Source organism: Haliaeetus albicilla, chromosome 18 (genome assembly GCF_947461875.1).
Source record: "Haliaeetus albicilla chromosome 18, bHalAlb1.1, whole genome shotgun sequence".
Lineage (NCBI taxonomy): Eukaryota > Metazoa > Chordata > Aves > Accipitriformes > Accipitridae > Haliaeetus > Haliaeetus albicilla.
This window is the reverse complement of record NC_091500.1, coordinates 12,374,905-12,399,311: the sequence shown is the minus strand read 5'-3', so window position 1 is coordinate 12,399,311 and position 24,407 is coordinate 12,374,905. Positions and strand designations below refer to the sequence as shown.

The following is a 24,407-nucleotide window of genomic DNA, read 5'->3' as shown; positions in this document are numbered from 1 at the left end:
TTTTAAAACCAAATAAACACACAGAAGATTCTAAGAATGTCTGACAGAAAATTTCAACTGTATATTTTAATAGATGAAAAATACATGTCAGATTTTATTAATATTACATAAACTTTAAAAGGTCCTCATCTTTCCATTAAAACTTCTACTAGTAAACATTCATTATAAATCCCTTTGCTATCAAATATTCACAGTATTCCTAAATAAATCACTAGCAAATACTGCAATATTAATATCTAAAAAAACCTATAAACCACAAAGATCAAACTATCAACAGAAAAACTTAACATAAAAACATTTCAACAGTTTTCAAGCAGAGTGATTCTATTTGAAGACTGGTAAAAGAATCCACTAAGTCATTTCAGATAAGGATGAAGCTGTTTGGGTCGAGCTTTTCTTGACAGCCCAATCCTGATGGGGCCCTTGCATGTTTTAAGAGGCTGTACTCTTATAACTTCATGTGACAGAAAGTATCCTATATTAAAAAAAAAAAGAAATAGAAAGTGAAAGTAACCCAGAATTCCATATGATATACACCAGAGTTACATACTGCCGAGACATGTAAATTAGATGAATATTAATTGCAGCTTCTCCGTCCTTTACTACATCCTATCCCATCTCCATTTTGTTCAGCTGTAGAGCATCTAACATAGTCTTTTGGGTTGAAATTGAAATGCTAACAGCTGGGTCACATGTAGAATCCTTCTCATTAGAAGGATCCTCAACCTAACATTACATAACTTGCCTTACAGACTGGCAAAGGCCTATAGTTTGATACAAATTACCATTCTGGGACAGAGGAGATGCTGAGAGCAGTATGCTTTAATACTTACCACTAGTCTGAGGGGTTTAGATGTACAAATCCAAATTACACAGCCAGGCATCACTCTACTAGCGCTAATAATCATGATGCCTTGTCTTGTGCCACTCATTTTCCAGAAAGTAAGACAGGAGGTTATGGATTTTCTGTTCCACAGTCTATTAGGTTAGGTATACACCATCTAGTAATCTGGAGCATGATTCAGTCATCCTTTAGAAGCTGTTCTGTTTTGCATAAAATAATATACTCACTGGGGAAGAATGGAAGACAGTGACCTTGTAACTTAGACATTAGAACAACGAGTCATCCGGAAGAAGTAATAATCACACATGAAGGTGTCAAATTTCTCAAGATCTTTTCCAGTTCTATTTTCCATTATTCTACAAAATGATGAAGCACTGAGCAATTAGCTAGGATATCAAATAGTGAGCCCATCAGAGCCTTAGGCACTCAGCTGGAATCCTACTAAAGGGAGAAAAAAAATTGTCTTAGCCTTTTGCAAGAATTTAAATGATGGGATGAGAAAAAACCCAAAGCTCCGTTCTTAAGTCAATGATGAGACAGTAGTGCTGCTATATCTTTTATAAGACTCATAAGAGTCAGTTGGAAGAGAAACTGCATGCAGTAAAATTCAGTCAAGTGTTATGGGTTTATATGTAGCCAGTAAATCATGGTAGTTAGTCGTGCTGAATTGTAAAACCGCAGAAGTATAAATCTTCTTTTCCCACCTAGGTATCTCCTTTCCAAAACAGTCACAGTTTCTGAGGCAACAGTCACTTCATGTGACCAAACAGTGGGATGTAAAACAAAGAACTCATTGATACCAGCAAGTATAAGACTTGTACCTCCTAATCTTCTAACTATGGGAGCAATATGCTGGATTAAGCCACAGAGTTTTGGCAGCTAAATTGGCTAAATTAACAGGCTTGGATTCCATCATGGAAACAGAGTGATCATATCCAAGATGCATAAACAACGCAAACCATGTAAGAACACATGTGATGACTCAGAATCCTACTAAAAAATAGAGGGAGACAGCAACACATCAGCAAAACTTCTGACATTAACTTCTATCAGTACAGTAAATATAGTATGCCCCCTGACAAAAATAGATATAGTCCTTGCTTCAGAATAATCTCTAAGGCAGTTCAGTGTAAATGGAAGAGAACTGTCTCTGCCAGCCATAGACTGCAGCACAGAAGCAATGTACCTCCTCACCAACTCCCTATTTCACAGAATCACAGAATCACAGAATGGTTTGGGTTGGAAGGGACCTTAGAGATCATCTAGTTCCAACCCCCCTGCCATGGGCAGGGACACCTTCCACTAGACCAGGTTGCTCAAAGCCCCATCCAACCTGGCCTTGAACACTGCCAGGGATGGGGCATCCACAACCTCCCTGGGCAACCTGTTCCAGTGCCTCAACACCCTCACAGTGAAGACTTGCTATCAACTGAGATTGATAATGAAGGGAACATAACATTTTTTCAGCTTCTTCTACTGGAAGCATATTAGGTGCCTGTTGATTCTGACAAAGCTCTGGAAATAAGGTATAAAATGCCTTAGAAATATGCCATTGCCCTAGAAACTTGCATGATTTCTCAGCAATCACGGGGAAAAAAAGAAGTCACTCATTGCTAAGGCTTTCTTCCAAACATTTCTGGAGAAGCTCAGATGGGAACTTAAAAAAGTCTAGGAAGCAATATAAAGGGAATAGTTACTGCTAATGGCAATGGAGGAAATGTCTGTTTTTCTTTGCCCTTGGACCTGTGGCCCAAAACAACAGGGAAAGAAGAAAGGAAAGATGATCCAGCTTCAGTTACCTTCTGATCTTCTGCAGGAGCTACAGTGTTCCATCTAGCAAGCTTCAACACCATCTGAACAAAACTTCCAAGAAGAAGATGTTAATATCAACCACCTTGTGCTATTATGCACAATACAGCAATGTGAAATTTGAATTTTCCCTAAGCAATAACAACACCTACTACAAATGTCAGAAACTAGAATCCACCTGCCACCAAAAAAAAAACCAAAACAAAACCCAAAACCACCTTATAGAGCAGTGCTAAGCAGTAAAAAAGTAGAACAGAATTCTCTGTAATATTTTGCATTTGGTAGATGAAATATTAGCAAAAGATGATATATCTTCAATAAAAAACAGGTGAAAAGAACACCAGAGGTCATCTGTAAACATTCAAGATTTTTCAGTCTCATTATTTCACAGAATGGCCTGAATGAAGAAAACAACTTTCTGAATTCTGAGAACAGCAAAGTATGCATCAGTTTTAAGAGGTGCGATGGGTAATAAAAATAAAAATATCTGTACGTGGTTTGACCTAGTGAAACAGAAGTTACCTGTAGCCTTTTCCTTACAATGTTTTAGTATTTCATTTCAGAATAAACCAATAGCCTTGTTTAACTAAATGTTTCCAAGTGTTGGAAAAAATGCGAAAGCATGCTTTTTGAAATCCTAATAGATCAATTGGCAATATCTTTCTGAATTTCCTTCCACAATGTGTCCAAAACTGCAACTCTTCCAAGAAAGTATATCAAATCATGTTCTCTTTATAGTATATCTTGGCTACACCACAATGAATGGAGGCCCAAAGATGTTTGTTCCAAATGGCTCCAAAACAAGCAAAAAAGGAAACGCCACATTGTTAGAGTTCTTTTCTTCTATCCAAAGAACAAAAAGGCTCATCTGCATGACTTGCTCTGTGACCCAAGCCAAAGATGGGACAGCTTTCTAGCAACCTACAATTAAACAAAATGTGACTGCTACAGAGACAAAGATAAAAAGGGAAGAAACAAATACAAATGTTTGAGATATAAGTTTATCAGCACTGGTATTTGTGGTATAAATAACAAAACAGTATTACTTTTACCTCCCTCTTTCTGTAAATTATAGTTTTGTTCCTTAAGAAGTGTGCAGGATAAAAAAGCTGGGTCCCATGTGTATGGCTTTTTATAAGCTGCATCAAAATGGCCTGAAAACAGAAGCATAAATACAACATTTAAGATTTTAACTAATTTCTATAAACAAATAACTAAGTTTGTTTAATCTAGTTATTAATTTGTGGTTGTTGATGTAAAACATATATGTGCATATTACAGGAAATATTAGTGAAGCTACAAAGTCTCACTCTCAGTGGCTTGTCAAAAGCAACCTATACACCTCATGTAGTTCTCCTTTGCATAGATGCAATGATGCAGTTTTTAATCCTCTCATGATATATCATTTTCTCCGCTTAGATTTTCTTATTCCAGACTTAGGCAGAAAAGTGATCACTTAGTGAGCAATTTATCCAGTATCTGTTAGGCTTTCATTCTCTGGGGCAAGACATTCAGGTGTAACTTGCAGCACGTTATACTGTTACAACTACTGAACAGACTTCCCTCCAGGGCTTTTCTGTGACACTTTCCTAATTGCTTCACAAACACTAATTACCTTCACAAAAACCCTGCAATCTTCACTTCACAAATTTAGAGCCAAGTCCCTGAGAAATTGATTTCGGATGCCAAATTTGAGATGGCTGCATTTTTATCAGATAATTTACCAAATATGACCAAAGCATATCTCCCATTGATTTTATTTGCAGCTGTGAGAACTCAACACTTCTGCAAACTGAATTTCAGGTACGAAATTTGATAAACATGCTGTTTGAAAAGTGCCTGAATAATTTACTCATCACATAGGAGCTATCTGTAAAAGAAGGTACAGCATTCAACTGGTTTTCTTCTTGGTGTCCTTCCTTTACTCATTAAATACTTTTTGATTCTACAGCAAATGGGGTAGGAGTGTTAGAGTTTACAAAGAGGGTTGCCCACCTATTGTTTGAAGCAGACATTCTGTTTCTTTAAGGAAAAATAAAATAATTTTTTAAAAGGCAGCATCTAAACTTTAAAGAAACATAACTATAATACTGCCTAAATTTTGTGAGGGCCTGGCCTGAAAGTCAGAACCGTAAGTGAGATACATATGCTTTCTTTACGGTGGATGGAAAAAGTTAGGTCATCCCAAACAGAATGCAATACAAGTAATGAACCAGGCAAGAACTGCTTAGGGCAATGCCATGAGAAAAATAAACTGCAGGATATGTTTAGAAACCTACTGCTGCTTTCCAAGCTTAAGGTCCTTAGTGCAGCAAACTTCCTTCACCTATTTGGGATCTATGGCCCAGAATTAACTTCTGAGGATAGATAACTAGAACTCACTTTAGAGAAATATACAAATATCACACATGACAAGTAGGGCCTACCACCCATGAACATACTCATACGTATCTTTATTAATCTATTACATGAACTTGTGTTAAACTGCCTATTTTCCCAAACTAATGTTCTTTAAATAGAAGATATGAATACCCATGTCAGCTGCAAAATCATGTAAATGTTGCAAGACTAGCTATTGTGTTCAGTTAGAGATCTTAAACAAACCAGAGATTTAACAGGTGACTGTCACCACTGATCACCTAACTCCAAAAGAATTTTTTGTGACTATTTTACTCCTCATTAATATGGCCTTCTGAATATTATGCAAAATCCTTTTTGAAAAGATGAAGTTGATTGTCATGACACTACAAAAGCTTTCAGTAGAACACATCCCTGGAAACATTCAAGGTTAGGTTGGACAGGGCTCTGAGCAACGTGGCCTACTTGAAGATGTCCCTGCTCATTGCAGGGGGGTTGGACTAAATGACCTTTAAAGGTCCCTTCCAACACAAACCATTCTATGATTCTATGACATCAGTTGTAAGAAAACAGTTTGTATCCTTTGTGAATATTGCATGATGTTTTAATTGAACCTTTCTCTCTGTAAATGTGCATCTTACTGATTTTTTTACTCTTTTAGGGATTGCAGGGCTTATTATGACGAAATCCAAGACAAAAGAAATAATCTGTAATGGAATTTGCATTAAGGTGGGTTTGAGCAAGCCTGAAACCGACTGACTGAATTCTGAGCTACAACTGCTACAGCACAGTGTGCAGGCAGCGGTAGTAGCGTAGGGGTTTTTGCATTTGGCTACTCATAGGCAAGTACCTTTTGTTCAACAAACCTTGTACAATTCAATGAAAACTCAGTTATTGTTACAGAATTATTTGGGTTGAGAAACACAACTTTAAAGCAAACCAAATATTGCCTGAAATTTCAATTTGCTTATTAACATAATAGCCAATAATTTCATGTGCTTACCTTCTGCAATAGCTAAATGCAGCAATTCTTCACTTGACAGTCTTGAAATACAATATTCCTTAGATACTTTTTGGTCTTCATTTTCATTTGATATCTTTTTGTTTAATGAACTTCCACTACTGTCAGTTATGTTTTGGCCTTCTATAGTACCAGAGATTGGAGAAGAAATACATAGTTTCTTTTGAGGAACACTTGTCACATTTTCATCTAGACCCTCAGAATTATTTAATTCACAATAATTGTTGTGTGAGTTTGTTTCCAAACTAGATAAATTGTTTTCATTTCCCTTGCTAATTTCATGAAACATATGTAGCTCTTCTAGCACTAAATCAAATCTTCTCTTCAGTTCAAATTCATATGTGATTTTATTTTCTAAAGGTAAATACTTATCTTTTACATCTTCAAGACATCCATTGTTCATTACGGTTAAATGCATTTTTAATTCCTCTTCTGCAGCAATGAATGTTTTAGATTCATCTTCTGAATATGACATAATCAAGTCATTCATTACAGTCTCACATTGACTTTCATTAGTTACATGCATTTGTTCATCATATATCTCTTCCTGTTCTTTTACATATTCAAGATTATGTTTCAAAGTTGCTGGCTCTAAATTGGCTGCCTTGTTTGTCTGTGTATGCCCTTGTAAAGAAAACTGTACTGTTTCTTTAGCCTGTAATTGCAAGTATGTATCTGGCATGGCAGGACTTCCTGTGGATGGGTATTGTATAGTGGCATGAATTTTTTCACTTTGTTTTTGTTTGTCTGCACTTGAGGAACTCCTGCAGTGTCCATCTTCACTTACTACTTTGTCTTTATTGACAAAAGAGCTGCTACCTAATGGCAAAGTGATAGACTGATAAACATTTGAGGAACTAGGAAATAAATTTTCAAAATTTAAATAAGGATTTTGGTCTTCTACTTTTTCTTTTTGATTTGCTAAATGTGGGCTGTATGTATCTATTTTTTTGCAAAATTCAGGTTTGTTTGTTTGGCTATCTTGTAACAAGAGAGAAATACATTTTTCCATAGTTGTTTTTGACTGCTCAGGTAGAATTAAGGCATCATTTGATTTAGCAGGCAAATTAGGAACCTCTTTTGAACTGGTGACTGCATTTTCTTCAGACAACTTTTTTTTGACAGAATTGTCTTGGATTACAACTGGGATCTGGTCAAAGTCTTCAGAATCAGTAGTAAGGGGAATTTTTTCATATGTGTCAAAAATAGAAAAATATTTTTTAGAAAGAAAATTATGAGAATTTGTTCGCAACTCTTTTGACCTCACACATTCTCTTCTATCAGCATCTATACAACTAGAAGTACCCAAATATTTTTTCATGGTATATGTGACTTCATTTGTAACTTCATTTGTAGATGTTATGCAATTTCTACATCCAGTTGTTTCACGTTTCTCATTTTCACATAAAACAAAAGGGAAAGCTTTAAATCTTTCTCCATGAAAAGAACTATTAAACATTTTACTTGGTTTCTTCTTCTGCTGCTTTACTGTAGTTACCAATATTTCCTGATTTGTACATTTACTATTTACCTTTTCAAATTTCGGTTGTGAATGGGCAGGAAAGTAACTCCAAAATCTAAGATTTGCTCCTATCAGATACTGTATTTTTGTGATATTGCAGCAATACATTTTGTCTAGTGAAGGACAATCAAAAGTGCCCTGTAGCAAGATTAGGCATTTAGCAACTAAAATTTGCTTTTTCATACCGTTTTTGTGACTGATTGACCTCAAATAGGTGCTAAACCCTTCACTCCCTCTGGATAAGAGGTGGTGCTTTCTGACATATCTTCCCTTATATAATTCACTTTTTTGGTTACAAAGGAAGGCTCCTCTTTTTGGGAAAGTAAACTCTTCTTCACCTAAAGATCTAGAAAAATGTCTTCTCTGGCATTCATTATGTAATTCAAAACCAATGCTCTCCAAAAATTTAGAACTTACAAAGCCTGGATAAGTTTCATTTTTTTTATGAAACTCTGTGTTTTGCCTCAAAGTACTATCTGTGTATGAGTTTAACTGATCTTGCTTTCTGCCATGTAAAGGGTGTTTCTCCACTGGCATAGACTTTCCTCCAGTTGGCAATAAAGTATCTGTGCTATTGAAAAAGGAAGCAAGAATTGTCTTTATTAGTTTCACCTTCAGATGCTTTGAAATAATAGCCAGCAAACAAATGCATATTTTATTTTTGTGGTTCCTATTTGTATTGCTCTTTACTAACTCTTGAGCATCACACTGTTCGTTTAATGTTTCACAGAAATGAAACCGATGTGTAACACTGTTATCCTGACATGTGGGCATATCTCTATATAAAGATTCAGTCCATGTCCTGAGCCACCCAAACAACATGTTTTGAAATGAAAACTTTAATTTGAACATTTTCTTTCCCCTAAATATATTGCAACTCACTTTCTTATCTGGAAAATTCTGCACAATAATGGGAGGACAATTACTTTCAAATATAATGTTTTTAGTTAAATATCTTTTGAAATCAAGTATTTCTTTTGCAGAGAGTTTTGATTCTGCTTCATACAAACTAATATCACTGCTAGAATTATGCACACCACAGTGTATGTCTAACTTATTTTTCTCTAATGTTTCTGTTATTACTGGAATACTTGTCTGTATATGAAATGTTCCTGCTTTCTCATTACTGCTCTTCCTCCCCATTCTCTTCAAAAGATCATTACAGCTGACACATTTCTCATTCTGAATGTTTTTAGCACTAATGTAAATGTGAATCGTTGACTTCTGGTCATCATCACCATCTGAATTCTCCAGCACTTTATCTTTGAAACAATTTTCAGCAAATATTTGATTACATTCAATGTCAGTGCTGTTGTCTCTGAAATAAGTTACAGATACTTTTCCTCCTTCTGCCAAAGCACTGTGCTCTTCTTTGCTAATAGATGGGTAATTCTTTTCTTTAAATTCAGTACCAACAGTTGAAGCTTTTACACTGCTTTTATCATTTTGCAATTTTTGTTTCTCTACCTCAGACATTTTTTGCACACCATGTAACTGTTTAGATTGCATCAAAGATGTCTGGCCTTTAAAATTCTTCCAATCCATCTCCTCCAAGTTAGTTGATGTCATTTTACTATTTATTTTATTTGAAATGCTAGGAAGTTGAAAATTAGGGATTTTCAGCTGTTGTATACTTTTAAAAGGTTTTAATGTTGGAATTATAGATGATGAATTATTTTTTTCTTTATTGTCTCTTTCTGCAGTAGTTTCATTATTGCTACTGAAATTATCTTCTGTAGAACATACTTTTTTCATAAAATTATCTTTCTCATGTTCTATGTGTGAAAACACAGAACTGGTACCACGTAAAAATGGAATTTGCAAAAGCTGGTATTGTTTCCATTTTTTATCAGAGATAGACTTATGACTTAAATATTCCATCTGAAACGAGTCTCTTTTTAAGGGTGTAACTGAAGAATTTTGTCTGAGTTCATTATCAACACTTCTTTTATCATTTTGTTCTATATTGTTGTTCTGCTGCACTTGGGGTGGATTTAATACCTGTAGATTTTTACATATGTTAGCAGCACTCCACACATTGAGCAACTCTGCTTCAAGAAGCTGTCCATGTGCATTTAATGAAATGTCATCTTCTTTAGTATTTTGGCTTTCATTTTCAGGATTCCATTTTTTGGTGGACAGTTTATTTTCTGATACTCTACATGGTAATTTTTCATTACTACAACTCTGAAAATGGAAAAACTCTCTCGAAGTTTTTCTTGCTGCATCACAACTTTGCGTTTCTAATGCCCAGTTGTTTTGTCTTTCTGATAAATGTATAGGTTCATGTGGTGATGTTTGGTACCTGTTCACACGGTGTACGCTTTGTTCTAGCTTTTGCTGCTCCCACTCCTCTTTCTCTATGCTTTTTTGATTACTTTCTATTTTAATTCGCTTTGGATATAGGTAGCGTTCAGTTTCATCTGACGATGCAGATAAAAATCTTTCAGAACATGTACTTTCCATGCTTATAAAAATACGTTCTATACTTGCTGAGTCAGTCCTGAAAGTTAAAGAAATATTAAAGTATTAGGCATAAAAGATCTTTCAATGATTTCCAAAATGTACAGGACACAAAATCAGTAATTCTATCATCTACACATTACCACAGTGATATTTGTTCTGCATGCATTACAGGCCAGAGATAAAGACAGGATCACTGAACAACATTTAAAACCAAGATCTAGGATTTAAGATAGAAGTTATTTACTAAAGTTGCAGATGTATGCAAAATTAAAATGGGTGATAATTTCACTGTGTCAACAAGGTAAAGAAATTAATTACATTTTTCATGCATTTGCCACACTGTATTTTTGCCAAAAATGAATACTGAGAACAAATATCAAGAAAATAATGCCCACTGACGAACTCTTCTGATTTGAGGGACCCTTTAAAATTGTTAAAAGCTGAAAGAAATTGCCAGTCTTGTCTTCATTGTGTGATAATTTGTAATGTGGAACTGTAGGCAAGTTTATCAAAAGTCCTCAGGTATGACAAAATGCTGTATCACAGTGTATCTTCATATAAAAAGAAACAGTGGTGTGGCTGGCACAAATCTAGACTGTTAAATGTACTGGCGCTCCTGATTTCTAACTACACGTCTCTTCAAGTTAAATGCACTGAGCATCTTCCTTTAAGAAGTGATCTACCTAGAGTGTGGAACATAATTTGAGAAAAATAAATTTCATATACTGATTGAGGGAATTTATAATACTTGTAACAGACTGGTTCACCAGTATTTCTGAACAATCCAGTCACCCTGCAGAGTTGACCTCAGAGAGCGAACAGGAAGGCATTCAAAACATATCATGAAGTGCATAATTAACAGAGTTATTTTTTTAACCAGGACTGCATGATTCAAGAATCAAGTAGCAATCCTAATTCGACAGGTTTACTTCTTTAACGGCGCAGGAAAATCCATTTTGTCAAGGAACACTTCTGCGACTGCGGGATATACCTGTGAAATGCAGGCAGCGAATGAATCCTCAAGCTTGTGGCTTTCCTGCCTCCCTCCACAAGGCCGCTGTCTCCCCTCCTCCAGGAGGCTTTCCTCCTGCTGAAGGTGACAGGACCCCTCCGTCCTGTCCCTGAGGTGGTTTCCCTCTCCCGTAGACTGCCACTCTCCTCTTTGAATTGAGTTTTACCGTCCCTCCCTCCTGGTTTGTATAACCTCTTGTAAGCTTTTTTTTTTTTAAAGTCTCCCACGGGGATCGCTTTTCCCCTCCCTGCAGCAGGGTCGCTTCTCTCTCAGAGCGCCGATCCCGCCCTGAGGTACTCCCTTCCCCTCGGTGCACTCGCTCCTCGGCGACGAGGGGACCCCCCTCCAGCCAACCTGCCCGCCCCGCCTCAGCCGCCCCTTGCGGGGAGGGCTGCCTCCTCCTCCCAGGGCTCTGACTTCCCAGCACCCCGGCCGCCCTCTGAGCCCGGGGCACAGCTCCGTTCCAGCTGGACGCCTGGCGAAGCGGAGCACGACCCCAGCGGCGACCGGACGGGGCGACCGCGGCGACCGCCTGACCCGGCGCTGCAGGCGGCCGAAGGCGGGAAGAGCCCCCGACGGCGGGAAGAATCCCTCCGCCCCTCGCCGGCCGTTCGCAGGCACTCCGCTGGTGAGGGGACGCAGTGCCGGCGTGTCCCTCCGCCCGGAGGGAAAGGGGCCGGTGGGTTCTCCTCGCCCGCGGGCAGCAAAGGAGAAAGGCCAGTGGGGATGTATGGCCCAAAGGCTGCAGGTTGGAGCGCACGGCTGCCAAGACGCTGTAGAAACTGCAGTTTGGCTGAAAAGGCCTTTCTTTGGTGCCTGAGCAACGAGGGTCACCCACTGGAGCCGAGCAACCTCCCGCCGCTTATTTCTACAGGCGGGACGTACTTTCCCAAATCGCCTAATTCCGAAAGCAGGAGATCCTGCATGTGCAAACGCTCATGTCCCCGGCCCTTTTCCACAGTCCTTCTCTGATCTCTGATCTCTGAACACACAGCAGAAAAGACATTACTTCCCTTACCTTTTTTTTTCACAGTAGCAAGTCTTGATTCAGCCAAGGACTTTATTCCAAAAATAACAAGTATTCATACAGCTTCACGCTTTTGAAATAGGTGTTTCCTCTTCAACCGCTGAAATTTCATTTCCAAAAGGTTATTTTTTAAAGTTTGCGCTAAACCAGCAGGTTGCTTTAATACTGTTAAGGATGGGCAATAAAAATAGAAACATCCTTAGGGCCTGTTGCTGCAAATATTTTTTTTTAAGGCTTATCATCCATACTACAGTGAAGAAATCCACCGAAGCCCAACAGATCCATTGTTCCTGGTAGCAAACGTTACACGCGAGAATTGTATAGAACCAAGCTTTAAAATAGCTTTCTCTTCAATATCTCTGCTTTTGTAAATATAGCTGGCTAATAACTGCTTTCTAATACTTAAAAAATATTATTCATTGAATTAATCTTTAGTTAACAAGGTACAGTTCCTGCCTGTTTTTAAGCAACAAATAGTCGGACTGAAATCAATTAGATTACTTTCACATTTTAAAATATTTAAAATACCATATGGAATGGTGATCATAATATAAACTAGAAATAGGATTTTAAGGCATGTAAGAGAGATTCACCACAGCACTTATGTTTGCTACTCCTCTGCATTGGAATAGCATCTAGGAAGCATTCCTGGAAGACAAATTATTGTATTTTTCTGAAGTGGAAATGCTGTAGTATTCACAACTGTTTCTAACATCTTCTGAATAGAATATTCCCCCACTTGCCTGTGAGTGTGAAATCCCTTAGTATGCATGGTAGGCTGCAAGTAAATAGGAGTGAGTTTAAAATTACTCAAGTCTTTGAACAGTGAAAACATCCAGAATTACATGAAAAATAAAGAAAACTGCCTTTTGTGCACCTACACAGCTATAAATTAAGATTGTTTATTAAACCCCATCCAGTTGTTCCACATCTATGGCTTACTTTGCTGTATATAACTTAGATACCTAGCATAAGCTGACAGACTTCCACTGAAGCATAACCTGCATGCTCTGCACTTTTCAATTTACAACTCATAAAAAAAATTATTCATACTACTTGTTTACTGATAGTACAAATTGAATAGAGCATATTTTTACTAATGGACTGGAAAAAAGACATAATTGCTTTCCCTGCTACTCAGTTCAATAATATTTTAATAAGATGTAAACACCACATTTTTGTTGTACAGTTTCAATAATTTCAAACTTTCTGTCAATTGGTTACATCTCCATCACATTTATCAGGTATATAACTATTATTATACTGTGTTTGCAAGTTGACAAAGTGGGTTGTAGAGCAGCTCCTTGACGAAGTCAGCAAAGAAGCTTTGGGTTCTCATGCAGCAAGAAATTCTCAAAAATATTCCTTCACTTCAAAACATTATTTAAAACTCTTACAAAAGGTGTTGTAGTTCTCATTCTCTTTTTTCTTTTTCTTTCTTTTTGTTGAAAACTAGAAAAGAAAAACATTGTAAAATATTAAAAAAGAAAGCTCAGGAATAAATATTCAGAAATTAAGTTAAATATCAACAAAGACAGCACAAAAAATAACTATGCTACTCTATGTGATCAGTAGGACACTAAAATTTGACAATCTTGGTTTGTCCAGTGAAACAGTGCAATTTGGCTCAAGTCCTTTATCTCAGCTTAGCTGTGCTAGCTTAATGATGGCAGCCTTGACCTTACAATGCATTGTAAGTAAACTGCCTTTTTAGGATGTGAAATTTCAAGACTGAAGGACTGTTGTAATCCATCATATTTCTATCATGAACTATAATGCTAAAAATTTTCACTCTGAAAGTAGCTCACCTTGTAACACTGATTCATTAAAGGCCATAATTAAGATTCCAAAGGAAACTTACTGGTTGACTAGGAAAAAGTTCATTTTGATACTTCTCTTATGAGCAGGACATTGGTCATTAACATTCTTAAAACCGCATTTTACAAATTACCTTTTTTCGTCATCCTACTGTTATGTCACACAATCACTTTATCATTAAAAGTATCCATAAAAAAAGTTGGTGTGTGAAAATACTTTCTATACTTTCTATCACAACTGCTGTATCTGCAGCCCTCACACACTTCCTATCTATCCATGTAATTTTGAAATCGCTTGAATAAAAACTTCAGTCCTTCCCTCTTTTCCAGAGTAATCCATATTGTTCCTAACAACTAATGCGAACCATTAGGCTTGCTAAATGTTTAATAAAGATAGAACTTCAACTTCACCCAATGTACCTGAAATCATAAAGAAGCTAATGTCTCTCTGTATGCTTTGCATGTATTAATTCCGTATTCTCAGCAGAGTGTCCATACCAACAAAGAAAAAGCATCACGTAGGAGGTACACTATGCTGCTATCAGCTTCCATGTATATGCAAGCAACAGTCTTGGAGTGATTCAGCGATATATTAGTCCTTCAAAGCCAGACCTGGAATAAAACTGTCCTGAAAATCACAGGCTTCCTAAAAAGTTATTTAGCAAAAGTTTTCTAATTGCTCAGTAGCATTTCTTGAGATGCTATTATTTTTATATTTCCTCCCATTTTTGTACTCCATTTTTCATTTTCCTTTTTGTTTCTGCCAATATAAATGGTGACAACTCTTTCATGACCAACACACAGTAGCCCTCATAAAAGAAGGAAGCTGTTCCAAAAAACAATTATTTTTTTTCTCTTGTAGCCTCATCCAGAGCTAAATTGAAAGAAAAATACTGCTGTAAAACAAGGGGAACAATGTGTGTGAATATCCACTGGGGGACATCCAGAAGGCATTGCACGTAACGCTAAGAGTAATAGGGAAGTGCAAGACAAAGCCCCTCTCTAACTCTTGGGAAAGGGAGAGCATCTCACACGCATCATCTTCTCCCTGCACTGCTCTGTCACTGCTGCCTGACTGCCACAACAATGACTTGAATTCTTTGAGGATGGTTTGATGCTCTGATTTCCACCAGTAATAAACTCTTCTGTTGCTTTCAAAGGGAGTTCTTTTACATCTTGGGGGGTATGAAAAGAACGTGCTTAAGAGGCATTTAAGAACTTAAGCTATCCCTATTTAACTGTAGGGTGAATCATACCTCCCTATGACACCTTTATTTTGTCCGCTGCAATGAAGTCACTGCTTGACTGCCTCATGTCCTACGCATTTGGCAGCTGTCAGTTTCAATAAAAACTGCTGTTTATTGGACTTGATATTTTGAACACATTCTCCTCCTATCACCTGATAACACTGTTTAGTCATACCACTCTATACCTGTGACCGTATCATTCTCTATTATATTAACTCCCTGTACAATCCCAAAGATGTTCTCATTTTCCAGCTGAAATACTTTGTTTGCAGCTTAATTCCAAAACAGAAGTAGCAAAAAAAGGCATTTTGTATACAGAACACTAAACACAGAGATACAAAGGATCTTCATCCAATTTTATCTGCCACTATCCATCTTCTTCATAAAGGGCAGTGAAAATAGTTCCGCCTGCCAGACAGTTCAAAAGCTCTTTGTTGAAAGTCTGCAGTGCTGCTGAATTCAGGTCACACACATCCAAGGGCACTCAGAATGCAGTGTTCTTCTTTTCATGCTAGCAAGGCAATTAACTCAGTCCATATGATCCCTAAGACTGATTTCCTTTTGCTCAAGGTACTGCATAGAACATACAGGCTTGTTCATAGAGCCACAAAAAAATTTAGGTTGGAAGGGACCTCTCGAGATCATCTGGACCACTCTGCTCAGAGCACAGCCAGCTTTCACGTTGCATCTAACTTCAGTCCTTGATCAGGCTGCTTGGGGCTTTTCTAGTCAAGCTCTGAATATCTCTAAGTTTGGAGATTTCCTGGTGCCTCTGGGGTGCTTGCTACGAAAAGCTAGTTATAGCACTAAATTTTAAGCAATCCATCTTCCCTTTTCCAGTGTTGCTGTCTTCTTTTAGTCTCTGCTTATCATGTATGGACTAACTAAACCATGTGTAATGCATGACTAATACATATAGTGATTCACTTAGTCTTATAGTATCTATTTTTGATAAAAAGCCAGTTAAGAATAACAGATTACATTTAAATAAACAACTCTTCTTCTTCAAACACATCATGAAGATACAAAATATCTACACTTCCTCCTTTCGTCTTTTCCTGTTCACAGCTAAGAAGTTATGTTTTAGATTCACATAGTAAAGCTAAGTGTTAGCCATATCTGCTTATCAGCAGTTTTTTATGTCCTTGGAAATAAGCCTGGTTAACAACAAACACAGCACCCCTTCTGCCATTACTAACTGCGTATATTGTAGAAGTTGCAGGGCTTAGCTGCTCAGGCAGCTTCTCAGAGAAGTGGAGCCATTTAAGAGGTGATAAAGTATTGCAGAAACTCACAGGAAGTACAGTTTATGTTGGGAAGTCCACAGTCTAAAAGCTAAGTGTGAGCTGCACCCATATAACGTTCTGCCAAAGCATATAATGAAAGTACAAAATACCCATGGGACAACTGAGAAGTTTCACAAGATAGTTTTCCCTATATCGATTGCATCTCAGTTCCTGTCTAAGAAAAAGGACAACTGAAATAGCTACTCTACTGCCTTAAGGCAATAAAAGCAGTGCAGATTACTGATTTTGGCTCCTGAACTTTCACACGGAGGTATTTGGCAAAGTGCATGATGTCTCATTTCATGATAGTTTGGGGATGTATCAGAGGCAGGAAAAAAATTAACTCTTCTAGTTCTCTTATCAGGGGAATTCTGAAGCCTTGTTCAGGCCCTTCCCATGAGGCTTCTTAAAATTACCCAGATTATAATGCCTTTTTCATTGGCAAGAACAGATGAAAATTAAGTATGCAAGATGAAAGTGTCTTTTGAAGCAGAAAATCAAAAACTGAAGTGCACTTTTGCGTAGTGTGTATTTAGTCTACCTATGGCCATAAAACTCATGTGAAAACAAACTGATGGGCTTGAAAAAGCCTTTATTTGTTCTCTTTTTATTTCTGAAAAACCTGTGCTCAGAACTGTGCTGTTGGACATACTCATAAATTACCCAGAAAACTATGTAAAACAGATCACAGTTACTGGAGGTACTCAAAGTTATAGTTGATTATGGAGAATCCCAGAATCATCCTGCAATACAGAATGACTACATAATAAAACTACAGAAAAATTTCATTATTGATAAATGAGAGCTAATATATAGAAGAAAAATTATCCTAACTGTACATGTACATTTAATATGTATTTACTAGCTACTAATACTCAGAAAAAAAGATATGGGGGAATCTGCAGACAATCTCTGAAAACAGTAATTCAACATTCACCAGAAGTGAAAAAAAGGAGAAAAAGTAAGAAATTATTCGGAAAACACTGCTGATATTATACTTCTGTAATCCACAGTATGTCCAAATCTTTAATAGTGAGTGGTACTCTGATCATCCCACCTGAAAAAAAAAGATATAATAGAACTGGAAAATGTAGAAAAAGCAACAGTGATGATCAATGTGAAACAGCTTTCGTATGAGAAGAAAACAAATACACTGGGACTTTGAACTGAAGAAACGGGATAATTAATGGGGAATAAAATGTGAGTCTATAAAGTCGTTGGTAGTATAAAACAGGGAAAAAGAAAAGGACTATTCATAGAAACTTAAGAGTGGCCATATTGGATCATACCCTCAGGTTGGTCCAGCCTAGCATTCAATCTGACAGCAATGAGAAGCTCAGGCACATTGTAAAGAGAGTAAGAATGGGATAAAACGTGCATCTCCTAAGAAGTCTCAGTCTGCAACCATTTCTAGTTTGGTCACTGTCTACATATTCAGGATTTCCATGGATTTCTTTTCTGTATTCAGTTGATTTCATTCCAGTCTCCCTTCAATTCCACATAAAATTTTAGAACAAATTTGGAACAAAGAATTTCACAGCTTAACCTCAATGATTTTAAGAACAAGCCCTTTTTATTTATTTGGAATGAGTGCTCAGATTTGATGCCTCCCTTTCTTGTGTTGAAAGACACAGTGAACACTGAATCCCTACATACCCCTGCCATGCTATTCATGTTTCTCAGACCTCTATCACATCCTGATCAGGCATCTATTTTCCAGATCGAAAAGAGTCTTATTTAGTTGATCCCACTACAGAAGCAATTCCATACCTTTGATCATCCTTGGTGCCCTTCTCTGAGCCTTTTTTAATTCTACCATACCCCCCTCATCAGGATGGTGGGGGAGAATGAAAAAGAAAAATAATACATCTATCAATTACAGTGTGGCAATTCCCTTACAGCGTAAGCAAGTGTAAGATGAGGGATCCGAAGTGCATATACTGGTCAAGTTGCAGGTGCTTCACATATTTATGCAGCAGCATATTATTATACTTTGGGGGTTTTTTTAGTCATTTCCTAATAATTTTTAACATTCAGCTTGGTTTTTTGACAGCTGCCGATCACTGTCATTTTCCCTGAACCATCTAATCATAACTTGAAGAGCTGGCTCCTCCGCAATAATGGTCATTTCAGAGCCCATCATTTTAAATGTGAAGCTAGGACTATTTTCCCCCCCTCTGCAGCAGTTTACATTACTCCAAATTGAATTTCAACTGCCAATTTATTGCCCCATCTCACAAGGTCCTTCTACAGTTCTTCACATCTAGTTCTCATTTTTACTACTCTAAGTCAATCTCATCAGTAAACTTTTTCACCTTGCTATGCATTGCTTTTTCCAGATAGTTTTTGGATGTGTCAAACAGGGTGTAAGAAATTCCTTGCAGGACAAGAACTGGGATGTATCACTAAAATTACTGTTCCAGAAGCTTAGCACAAAAAAAATATAGTACTTTTCATATATTATTAAATAGTGGAACTCATGGTAGCATGTAGTGATGAGGCGCAGAGGTATAAGAGGTTTCAAAACTAATTAAGATAAAATTCAGGAGAGATAACTTCATAACCTATTAAGCACAATGCCTTGATTCCGAACTAAGATTCAGAAAATTGCAAAATGTTGATTTTCAGAAGTTAGAGGGTACTAAGTGAAGGAGTATTTTGTATTTGAATTGTTTCTTATGCACTTTCTCTAAGCATCAGCCACTGGTCAGTGTTGGAGACAATATACTGTACCACCTGTATACAGATCAGACATACACATCTGATCCAGTATGACTGTTTTTACATTCTTTTATCAGATATGTATTTCAGATTGTTATTAATGCTTTAAAAATGTGCTGTGTTTTTACATTTTCAAGAAGATACTGTATTCTGAAATGTGCTACTAATGAAAAGTAATCAAGCCTAAATATTAATGAAATAATAAAAATCTGGCCTTACGAACTCAATGCCCAGTATGCAGGTTGAATATCCATCCCTCTTTAAATCTGTTAAAGATTTTTGAATGAGTTCTTCCTTTCCTTTTTGATTATTCCTGTTTAAACTATTTCCAAAAAATGTATCTGTCCAGTGATAAAAAAGAAGATATGCTGATCTTTCAGCAGACAGAACAGCATAATGGTATGTTTTTTCTAATGAGAGAAGGTTTTGACTTTGAGAGCAATTGACTGGAATTTGAAGAGCACATTACTCCATGGCAAATGTTTCAGAGGATGCTTTCATTGCACATTAACATCCTATAAGTTCTTCAAAATTAAAATGTCTTATTTGGACATCAGAAACTTCCCTGTAATGGGATCGCAGTTGAAGACATATTTCTTAGCAAAATATCCACTCCCAATTATCCATATAGGCAGTCCATGACTAAAGCACTCCTCCAGACACATGTTCCTCTCTTCCTATATATCAGCCATAATAAATATTTTCTGAATTCTTTAATTTAGTGTGATTACAACATATTTGCCAAACATGAAGCAAGACTTAAATATCAGGAAATCGAATGTATTGCTTACACTGTAAGGGAATTGCCACACTGTAACTGATAGATGTATTATTTTCCTTTTCCATTCTGTCCCACTATCCTGATCTAATAAATAGTATTAGTTGCGGTCATTAAATGTGGGCATAAAACACGTGCATTTAGTCAAGTGTCAAAATGTGGTTGTCGAGGCTTCACTTTTGGCAGGCACACAGAACTAGTAAGTAGCTGAAGTGTGTCACCAAGCATGTGGGCAACTTATGTGTTTCCTGTTAATTTTGTAGTCTCCAGATGTCGTGGCTGTTAACATAAATAATGTGGATCGAAGCTGATTCCTGGTTTTCCAAACATGGGAAAAGATTAAGCTTCTGAACTACAGAAAAAGCTCTTCTCCTGGGTCTCAGTTGTCATCCCAAAATATAATTTACTATCATCATATCAACGTGAAAATATTTTTATAATATATGGATCACATCTGTATGAGCCTTGTATTTTGGAAACTGAAATTCTTATGCCTCTTTGGTTCTAGGTTGCAAAACATCTAACAAAGAGGCACATCTAGGACACTGTCGTGGTTTAACCCCAGCCAGCAACTAAGCCCCACACAGCCACTCATTCACTTCCCACCCACCCAGTGGGATGGGGGAGAAAATCAGGAAAAGAAGTAAAACTCATGGGTTGAGATAAGAACAGAAAAGAAGAAACTAATAATGATAATGATAACACTAATGAAACGACAACAATAATGATAAAAGGATTGGAATATACAAATGATGTGCAGTGCAATTGCTCACCACCTGCCGATCGACACCCAGTCAGTCCCCGAGCGGCAATCCCTCCACCCCCACTCCCCCCAGTTCCTATACTGGGCATGACGTTACATGGTATGGAATACCCCGTTGGCCAGTTTGGGTCAGCTGACCTGGCTGTGTCCTTTGCCAACTTCTTGTGCCCCTCCAGCTTTCTTGCTGGCTGGGCATGAGAAGCTGAGCAATCCTTGACTTTAGTCTAAACACTTCTTAGCAACAACTGAAAACATCAGTGTTATCAACGTTCTTCACATACTGAACTCAAAACATAGCACTGTACCAGCTACTAGGAAGACAATTAACTCTATCCCAGCTGAAACCAGGACAGACATCTAGATGTGGTGTATCTACAACATCAGAACAGCTCATAATGTGCTGATTTAATGTACTGGATCCTCACTTTTTATGACATAGTTTGTATAACAGCATTTAAAAACTGTCATTTCATGCATTTAATATGGAACCATTAGGAGCTGATTATGGCATATTGTGAATAAATTATCTACTATATTTAAAATGATGACTAAAAGATGAATGATGTAAACAACGTTGACAAAGCTGAAACTCACTTAATGGAGAATCACAAAAGTGGGAATACTGTTGCTAGTATTTGAGGAAAATGTAGGGTATAATGATGAAACACTCTAAATGACTGATAATCAAAATTCAAATATTTTTCCCCATGGAAGCACAATTCACAATTATCCGTTGAATTTGGAATATTCAATAATAACACTTAGACATCTTGTGCAGAATATGTACGGTGAAACAAAGTCAATCTAAAATGTTTTATCCAAATTAATTTCAAACATAATAGATGGCACTTTCCTCTTAGTATCTTTCAAAGTTATCTTAGTCTGAATAAGATTCTCTAATTATAACAACATGTATAAAAAACTGTAAATCAAGATGCATATTTTAATTTATTAGCATGTAAGACTGCAAAGTCTAGGAAAAATCATAGAATCATAGAATGGTTTGAGTTGGAAGTGACCTTAGAGATCATCTAGTTCCAAACCCCCTGCGATGGGCAGGGACACCTTCCACTAGACCAGGTTGCTCCAAGCCCCATCCAACCTGGCCTTGGACACCGCCAGGGATGGGGCATCCACAATCTCCCTGGGCAACATGTTCCAGTGCCTCACTGCCCTCACAGTGAAGAACTGCTTCCTAACATCTAATCTAAATCTAACTTCCTTCAGTTTAAAACTATAACCCCTCATCCTACCACTGTACTGCTTGTTAAAGAGTCCCTCCCCATCTTTCCTATAGGCCCTCTTTAGGTACTGGAAGGCCACTATAAGATCTCCCCGAAGCCTTCCCATCTCCAGGCTGAACAACCCCAGCTCTCTCAGCCTGTCTTCATAGGCGAGGTGCTTCAGCCACCTGATCATCTTCGTGGCCCTCCTCTGGACCCGCTCCAACAGGCCCATGTCCTTCTTATGTTGGGGGCCCCAGAGCTGAACGCAGGACTGCAGGTGGGGTCTCACCAGAGCGGAGCAGACTGGGAGAATCACCTCCCTCGACCTGCTGGCCACGCTGCTTTTGATGCAGCCCAGGATACGGTTGGCTCTCTGGGCTGCAGACACACATTGCCAGGTCATGTTGAGCTTCTTGTCAACCAACGTTCCCACGTCCTTCTCCTCAGGGCTGCTCTCAATCCATTCTCTGCCCAGCCTGTATTTGGGCTTGGGATTGCCCTGACCCATGTGCAGGACCTTGCACTTGGCCTTGTTGAACTTCATAAGGGTGGCATGGGCCCACCTCTCCAGCCTGTCAAGGTCCCTCTGGATGGCATCCCTTCCCTACAGCACATCGACCGCACCACACAGCTTGGTGTTCTCAGCAAACTTGCTGAGGGTGCACTCAACCCCACTGTCCACATCATCGACAAAGATGTTAAACAGCGCTGGTCCCAATACCGACCCCTGAGGAGTGCCACTCGTCACTGGTCTCTACTCAGGCATCGAGCCGTTGACCACAACTCTTTGAGTGCAACCATCCAGCCAATTTATCATCCACTGAGTGGTCCATCCATCAAATCCATGCGTCTCCAATTTAGAGACAAGGATGTCATGTGGGACAGTGTCAAATGCTTTGCACAAGTCCAGGTAGATGACGTCTGTTGCTCTCCCCTTATCCACCAACACTGTAACCCCGTTGTAGAAGGCCACCAAATTTGTCAGGCACGATTTGCCCTTACTGAAGCCATGTTGGCTGTCACCAGTCACCTCCTTACTTTCCATGTGCTCTAGCATAGTTTCCAGGAGGATCTGCTCCATGATATTGCCAGGCACAGACGTGAGACTGACTAGCCTGTGGTTCCCCGGGTCTTCTTTTTTTCCCCTTTTAAAAATGGGGGTTATGTTTCTCCTTTTCCAGTCAGTGGGAACTTCCCCAGACTGCCAAGAATTCTCAAATATGATGCATAGTGGCTTAGCCGCTTCATCTGCCAGTTCCCTCAGGGCCTGTGGATGCATCTCATTAGGTCCCATGGACTTGTGCATCTTCACGTTCCTTAGACGGTCTCGAACTTGATCCTTTCCTACAGTGGATGGTTCTTCTTTCTCCCAGTCCTTGCCTTTGCCTTCTGCGACTTGGGCAGTGTGACTGGAGCACTTGCTGGTGAATACTGGGACAAAAAAGTCATTGAGTACCTCAGCTTTCTCCATGTCCCCGGTAACCAGGTCTCCTGTTTCCTTCCAGAGAGGGCCCACATTTTCCCTAGTCTTCCTTTTATCACCTGCGTACCTATAGAAGCTTTCCTTGTTGCCCTTGATGTCCCTGGCCAGAGTTAATTCTATCAGGGCTTTGGCTTTCCTAACCCGATCCCTGGCTGCTCAGACAATTTCTCTGTATTCCTCCCAGGCTACCTGTCCTTGCTTCCACCCTCTGTAGGCCTCCTTTTTGTGTTTGACTGTGTCCAGGAGCTCCTTGTTCATCCACACAGGCCTCCTGGCATTTTTGCCTGCCTTCGTCTTTGCTGGGATGCCTCACTCCTGAGCTTGGAGGAGGTGACCCTTGAATATTAACCAGCTTTCTTGGTCCTCTCTTCCCTCCAGAGCTGTATCCCATGGTACTCTACCAGGCAGATCCCTGAAGAGGCCAAAGGCTGCTCTCCTGAAGTCCAGGGCAGCAAGTTTGCTGGGCACCCTCCTCGCTGCCCTAAGGATCTTGGACTCCACCTTTCCATGGTCACTGCAGCCAAGGCTGCCCTTGAGCTTCACATTCCCCACCACCCCTCCTTGTTGGCAAGAACAAGGTCCATCACAGCACCTCTCCTCGTTGCCTCCTCCATCACTTGGAGAAGGAAGTTGTCATCAACGCATTCCAGGAACCTCCTGGGTTGCTTGTGCCCTGACATGTTGTCCCTTCAACAGATATTGGGGTGGTTGAAGTCCCCCATGAGGACCAGGGCTTGTGAACGTGAGGCTGCTGCTATCTGTCTATAGAGGGCCTCATCCGCTCGGTCTGAATAACATGAATAAATGAATAACGTGATGTGTTAAAGAATGTGAGTGATGATAAAAAAATGTTATGTGACCATTAATATGAGCAATCCTCTACCTGTTAAAAATAAAGACAAAATAAATAAAATTAAGTAAAATGTATTTTTACTTTTACAAAGGGAAGAGTGTAAAATGCCACTGTTAGGCACTGTTTAGGTTCTACAACATAAAAACAATACAGAATTCTTCCTTTTTATTTCTT

General features: G+C 38.5%; 1 protein-coding gene across 1 annotated transcript; it reads right to left on the bottom strand.

The window, feature by feature from the left end:
- Positions 1-70: 70 nt before the first annotated feature.
- On the bottom strand, positions 71-23,368 carry RAD51AP2 (RAD51 associated protein 2). Its single transcript, XM_069806587.1, has 6 exons — positions 22,845-23,368; positions 8,437-10,057; positions 5,948-7,692; positions 4,590-4,648; positions 3,706-3,807; positions 71-475 (listed from the first exon to the last, which is right to left on the bottom strand). Exons 1-6 carry the CDS (start codon positions 23,366-23,368, stop codon positions 357-359), a joined length of 4,170 nt encoding a protein of 1,389 aa, XP_069662688.1. The 3' UTR covers positions 71-356.
- Positions 23,369-24,407: the final 1,039 nt, after the last annotated feature.